Below are 6,048 nucleotides of genomic sequence, written 5' to 3'. Positions count from 1 at the left end.
TTGAGCCCCTCGACAAATTGGTGGTGCTCCTCTACGTCGATCAATGCAAACATTCCAGCAGCTTCTTCCCTCTTGCCATCGACTTCTTAAACAGCTAACTTACAATTCCATTGCAACATGCTGCCAATTGTTTTGTCTTGAGTTTGTCGTCACATTTGGGCGGGGCCGACGATACATCACTCGTGCACTCGGTGTCGTAGTGTCGCCACGCTGCGCTATTTGCATATCTGTTGTTGACCAATACCGGCCGCTCATGTGCCTGAGCAGCGTCTGCCCCATTCGCACACTGACTGAGGAGTATCTGCAACATTTGCACAATCGACATTGTCCCAGATTATCGCGCGACTCGCTTGAAGTCTCGGCGCCTGTTGCACAATGATCGTTGCAGCGGACTGTTGCAATATGAGTCATTCGAACTGCTCGAAGTGTCTAGCATCTTTTTGCACAATTGTCAAAAAAAAAAAAAAAAAAAAAGTACCGGCAATACCAGATAACTATTAACCCTTTAGTGCTCAGTGACTGTTTTTTGTCAATGTCTTTGTGTCTCCAAAGTGTTCTCCGTCAATCGACGGTCTGTTGTCGTACTCGAGCGGCTCCAACGACCGGAGACAAATTCCTTGTGTGTTTTTGGGACATACGTGGCAAAATCAGGATGATTCTGATTCTGATTCTGATTCTCGTTACGCTTTTTGTTATTCACCAACAAACTGAATGTCACTGTAAAAAAAAAAAAAAAACTTTGGCAGGAAAATGTATTCATTCATTAATTATGAACTAAACGAAGTAAAAAAAAACACTAATGTTGATTAAAAAAAATAATGTTTATAAAATTGTTACTTTGAAATTAAAGTTTTCATTTTCAAATAGCAGTTTTACTATTTTTCAATCATTGATGAAAAGATGCCGAAAACATAATTTGTACATTTTAAAATGTTGTAACATTAATTTAAATCAATTTAAAATATTTTTAAATGCTTACAGAAATGCTAAAGTTTCAAATACATTGTTTGATTACAACATATATTTTTTAATATTTTCATTTTTACTTTCTAATTCTGACATTGTTTTGAAATAACTAGATGTTGACAAAATTTGTACTTATATATATATTTTATTAATAAAAAATAATGATCTTGACTAAACTGGTTCGATGTAAGTATATTGTTCTTGAATTAATTAAATGTAGTTTTAGTAAAGGCAATTTTTTAAGTATTAATGGTTTACAAAATGAAAAACATTTAACTCTAATTTGATTTGAAAGGTTTTTAAAAATGAAAAAGAGAGCAGCAGACCATTTTTGACTGCGGTTTTATTTTGGGAAATGATAGTTTTAATGTCTAATTGTATGTCATTAACAACAACGAAACAAAATGTTGGCAACGTTTTTACTACAAAAATCAAATTTTAACCAATTTTAAAAAATGCAGTTTGACTGTAATTGAATTTGAAAGTTTGAAATTATTGTTGAAATTATAAAATAAAAATAGAGCAGCAGACCATTTTTGAACTGCAATTTGATCTTTTGAAATGACATTTTAATTTCTAATCAAACTTCATCAAAAAGAATGAAACAAAATGAAACAAAATATTTTTTTAAAACTCAAAATTTCCACGAGCGAATGACTTTATACGTGTTTTCGCCGCGTGCCTCACTTTGCCGGCGGTTTTCGTGGCGCACGTTTTTGCAGCGTCGCACCACAAAACAGCCGATCAAGACTTGCTTTTGTTTTTGTTTTTGAACGTCAAAGTTGCAGCAGTGGAGCTACACAGGAAAGCTGACACATTTTCTGTTGACCTTTCACACCGCTCGCAAACGCGAAAATGGTGGACCTGGGTTTGCTCGAAATCAGGGGTGGGCAAACTTTTGCTTTTTAAAATGGACACATGGGCCAAATTTCGTAGAGGAGGTGAAAAAAAACAAACCCCAAAAACGAGTGAAAATGTTGATGTAAAATGGTTTATTTTACTCATTTAATCGTTAACCAATTATATATACTTATTTTACATTTGAGTTTATTGTAAAATTCTGTATCACATTTAATTGTAATTAATCACTTATATGAAATAAAAAGTGTACCTTTTTATTTACTTTAGAATTGTGCACGTAAAATTGTGTATTAACATAACACGTTTATATTTCACCATTTTACTTAATGCTATTTTCATTTTGTATGTATTTTACAATTGTGCATGTGAAATTGTTGATTATATAACTAGTTTGATTGTAATTATTTAACCCAGTAATTCTCAAAGTGTGGTATGAGAAAACTATAACGAAAACAAACAAACAAACAAACAAAACGCTGAATAAAATACAAACAAAACGTATTTTTAATTGATTCAAAATGATATATACAACCAAACATATTAGAGTGACATTTTTGACTTTTCAATTGTTTAAGTACAGTTCAGTTGTATTCGTAAGTACAACACATTTGAACTTTGCTATTTTAAAAATACTTCAGAGCAGTTTTGATTGAAATGCAAATTTAAAATGCAATCTTGTTTTTTCTAAATCATAATTAACAAAAGTACATCATAAAATAAATAAAATGAACTATTCCAACGTGCATGTAAAGTGTGCGGAATTGTTTATTTAATGAGAAATGTATTCACATTTTTATCTTTGTAATTATTAAAGCAAATGAAATTCCATTCAATCAATCAACGAATCAATATTTAACTGTGTTATTTTGCTAATGTCTCAGTTTTATTTACAGTAAATAAATGTCCCTATTATTAACGAGCTATCGAATGAAAACTGAATAAATATGGAATTTCTGGGGAAAACCGGCTAATTTTTTTGCTAAATGTAAATGCTCGGCGGGACGGATTAAAGAACGTAGCGGCCCCGCGCGGGACCCGCGGGCCGTACTTTGCCCACCCCTGCTCCGAATCAACCAATCAGAGCCACCGCAAGCAAAAGAGAATGTACATAAAGGCACATTTGACCTCAGAGTTCATGTGAGATACAAGCAGAAGTCACAAAGTGTCCCAAACAAAAGCGTCCGTCCCGGTCGGGGTCGGCGGGGTCGGGGGTCGCCGCGTCCGCCCTCAGTTGTCTCCGCCGCCGTAGAGGTCGGCCAGCTTGCGGAACCTGGGCCCCCAGTCGCCGAGGTAATCGTAGTCCTGGTCGGCGCAGCTGGACGCCGAGTGCAGGCTGCTGAGCGAGCCGGCCGTGGAGCCGCCGCCCTCGTAGTCGAACACCAGCAGGGAGTCGTAGGGCGGCGCCGTCGGGTCGTTGTCCGCCGCCTTCAAGCCCTGGACAACCGCACCGAACACACAAAATAAATAAACTGACGCAAAATTCTACGTTGAATCAAAACGGAACTTGGCCGATCTGTTGCATTGCGAGCAAAAATGTCCACTACAAATTAAGGAGTGTTCGATTATTCGTTTATGCCTTAGATTTCACTATATAGGCCACTATAGGAAAATTCTTATCCAGTGATTGGGGAGTATTCGATTAATCGTTTCAACCCAAGAGTCAACTATATAGTCCACTATATAAAAATCCAGTTATACTGTTAAGGGAGTATTTGATGTATCATTTCAGCCCTAGAATCCACTATAAAGTCCACTATATAAAAACCCTTGTTATTGTGATCAGGGAGTATTCGATTAATCGTTTCGGCTCTACAATCCACTGTGCGGAACGCTCTATACAGATCTCGTTTGAGGGATTAAGGGGTCATCGATTATTCGTTCCAGCTCAAGAAGCTAGTCGCTAATGAAAAGGGAGTATTCGATCCAGTTAATTTTTAACTGTACTTCATAGTCCGGTCTATGAAAATCCCGTTTGAGCGATTCGGGAGTCTGGAATGAGTGAATGATTGCGAACGCCGTCACTCAAGGCATCACTGTACTGTGGCGATGATGTCGTTATCAGCGTGCACACAACGCGGGACAACGAGCGCAGACATCGAAAGCATCCGACTGTCACGGTCTAATCCCTGGAGAGTCATCAGATGTAAATTTGAACGATCCGGACAGGAAACCGATTCTCCTCCCGGCACGAGCGTCAATCGCCAGCATGCATTTCTCTCACCGCCGCTGCCGGCCAGCCGGCGCACGGCGAGCACCCGTTACGGGATTACAGCTGTAATCCTGCACTTTTTCATACGCGCTAAAAAGCGGCTCCCGTGACCCGTGCGGACCCTTCGGCGCTGTCTGACAAGTGAGCGCCGCCCTGACGTCCGACTCGCTAACCTCCACGTTAGCCGTCATCGGCCCGGATGACAGAGACCGGTGGAGTGGCGCTCGCCGCACCGGAACGTTCGGAAACTCAAAGCGTTGGTGGAGTGCGACGTTCGGTTATTCTGAGCGCCGCACTCCCCCCGCTTTGACTGAGGAGACCGAGAGGCCGGAGCGCCGCGCAGGACGAAATGTCGACGGGCAGAATTGACACATTCGATATGGCGGACGCGCTGACGTATCTCCGCCCAACACGCTCGTTCGTAAATTCATCGGAAATGCAATGCGCTCTGCCTCTCTGAACGCCGCGCTCGTCAAATGCAATTTCCGAATGGACTGAAGAACATATCCAGAGAAGCTAACGCACGCTTTTTACCTCAAGTAGACTTGACTATTGTAATGGTCTTCCAACTGGACTGCAGCTCATTCCGAATGCTGCAGCTCAGGTTCTGACTAGAACAAAGAGGTCAGAACATATTACTCCAATTCTAAAATCTTTACGCTGGCTCCCAGTCAGCTTCAGAATGGACTAAATTTAAAGTTCTGCTACCGGTCTAGAAATCCCTACACGGTTTTGGTCCCGAAGCCAGTCTGGCTCGGACTGAGGTCAGATAACGAAGCACAGAGTCCCAAAGCAAACGTGGCGAAGCAGCATGTGACCGCAGACAAATGGGAGAAGTTACCAACAGAAGTGAAACAAGGCCCACGTGTCGATGCTTTGAAGTCCTGGTTAAAAAAACATTTTGTTCCCCTCATGATTATGAATTTTCTTGCTCTGCACGTTCTTTTAGTAAGATGTCTTTTATTTCTGCCCTTTGGTTGACTTGAGTGTCTTTTGCTCTTTTGTTTTTAAATGCTTTTAATCATGCAAAGCAGACTTGAGTTACCTTGTTTGCTGTATGAAATGCGCAACAGAAATAAAAAAGGCCTTGCCTCGCGTTTGCCACAAATGTTCAACAATTGGCCACTAAAGTGCAACATTTGCAATATTTCCGATGACAGTAAAAGTTTTAAAAAGGGTTTGGTTTGTGCGTGTAGTGCATGCGATGGACAGCAGGGGGCGCTGTGCAAAAAAAAAAAAAAAACAGATTACAGAGTGTGGAGGATTTGGGTCAGGCCGGACAGACGTCTCGAAAAGGAGATTGCACAGATTAAAGAGGGGAACCTCCATTTTCAACCACACGTGCACAAATGAAAACGCAAACAAAATACACAAGACCCAGGCTTGACACCTTAGTTAAAACTCGACTTTTGAAACCTGAACCCTGACATGAAACGTTCACTTGAAACACGAACCCTCGGCTGAAAACCTGAAGCCCAGTTTGAGACCATGACCTCCCGCTTATATCCCGAATTTAAAACCCTACTCCAAGTTTGAAACCATAAGACCGGCATGAAACCCTGCATGCAGTTTGGATCACTTTTGAAGATAGGATGCTTCAAATCCAACTGAAACGCAGTCAACCGTGTTTCCAAACCAAACGATGCGTCCGTGCGCGAGCGTACCTCATGGATGAAGTCCCCGATGTCGCCAGGGTGCGGCGCCGCAGACCTGAGCGGGTACCGGTGGTCGTGATGAAGCGGCCTCTCGTCCAGGCGTCTGACGCCCGCCTTGACGCCGCACTCGCCTTCCGCCGCCGAGTCGGGCTGCTGCAGCTGGCTCAGGTCGTAGTCCTGAAGGCGTACACGCAAAGCCGTCGCTAAGCAACACGCGCGAATGCACAAAAAGCGCCACGTTTTCAAAGTGGGCGCTTTTGAGCCATTCGCCATGAACCAAACCTGACTTTTAAAACCCTAACTCAGGTTTTAATACCTTGAAATCAAACTTTAAATCCTGAAACCTAGTTTAAAAAC

The 6,048-nt window shown here is 41.6% G+C and overlaps 1 protein-coding gene across 1 annotated transcript in view; it reads right to left on the bottom strand.

Moving 5' to 3' along the window:
• Window positions 1–1,072: 1,072 nt before the first annotated feature.
• Window positions 1,073–6,048, bottom strand: part of LOC133406364 (cadherin-2-like) — a 49,104-nt gene continuing 44,128 nt past the window's right edge. Inside the window, exons 15-16 of the mRNA XM_061683926.1 lie at window positions 5,701–5,868; window positions 1,073–3,261 (exon numbers count right to left, since the gene is read on the bottom strand). Of these exons, the coding sequence (XP_061539910.1) occupies window positions 3,055–3,261; window positions 5,701–5,868 (375 nt within the window). The 3' untranslated portion in view covers window positions 1,073–3,054. The remainder of the gene's footprint in view (window positions 3,262–5,700; window positions 5,869–6,048) is intronic.

This window comes from Phycodurus eques, chromosome 8, assembly GCF_024500275.1.
Source record: "Phycodurus eques isolate BA_2022a chromosome 8, UOR_Pequ_1.1, whole genome shotgun sequence".
Lineage (NCBI taxonomy): Eukaryota > Metazoa > Chordata > Actinopteri > Syngnathiformes > Syngnathidae > Phycodurus > Phycodurus eques.
This window is presented reverse-complemented; position numbering and strand designations above follow the sequence as displayed.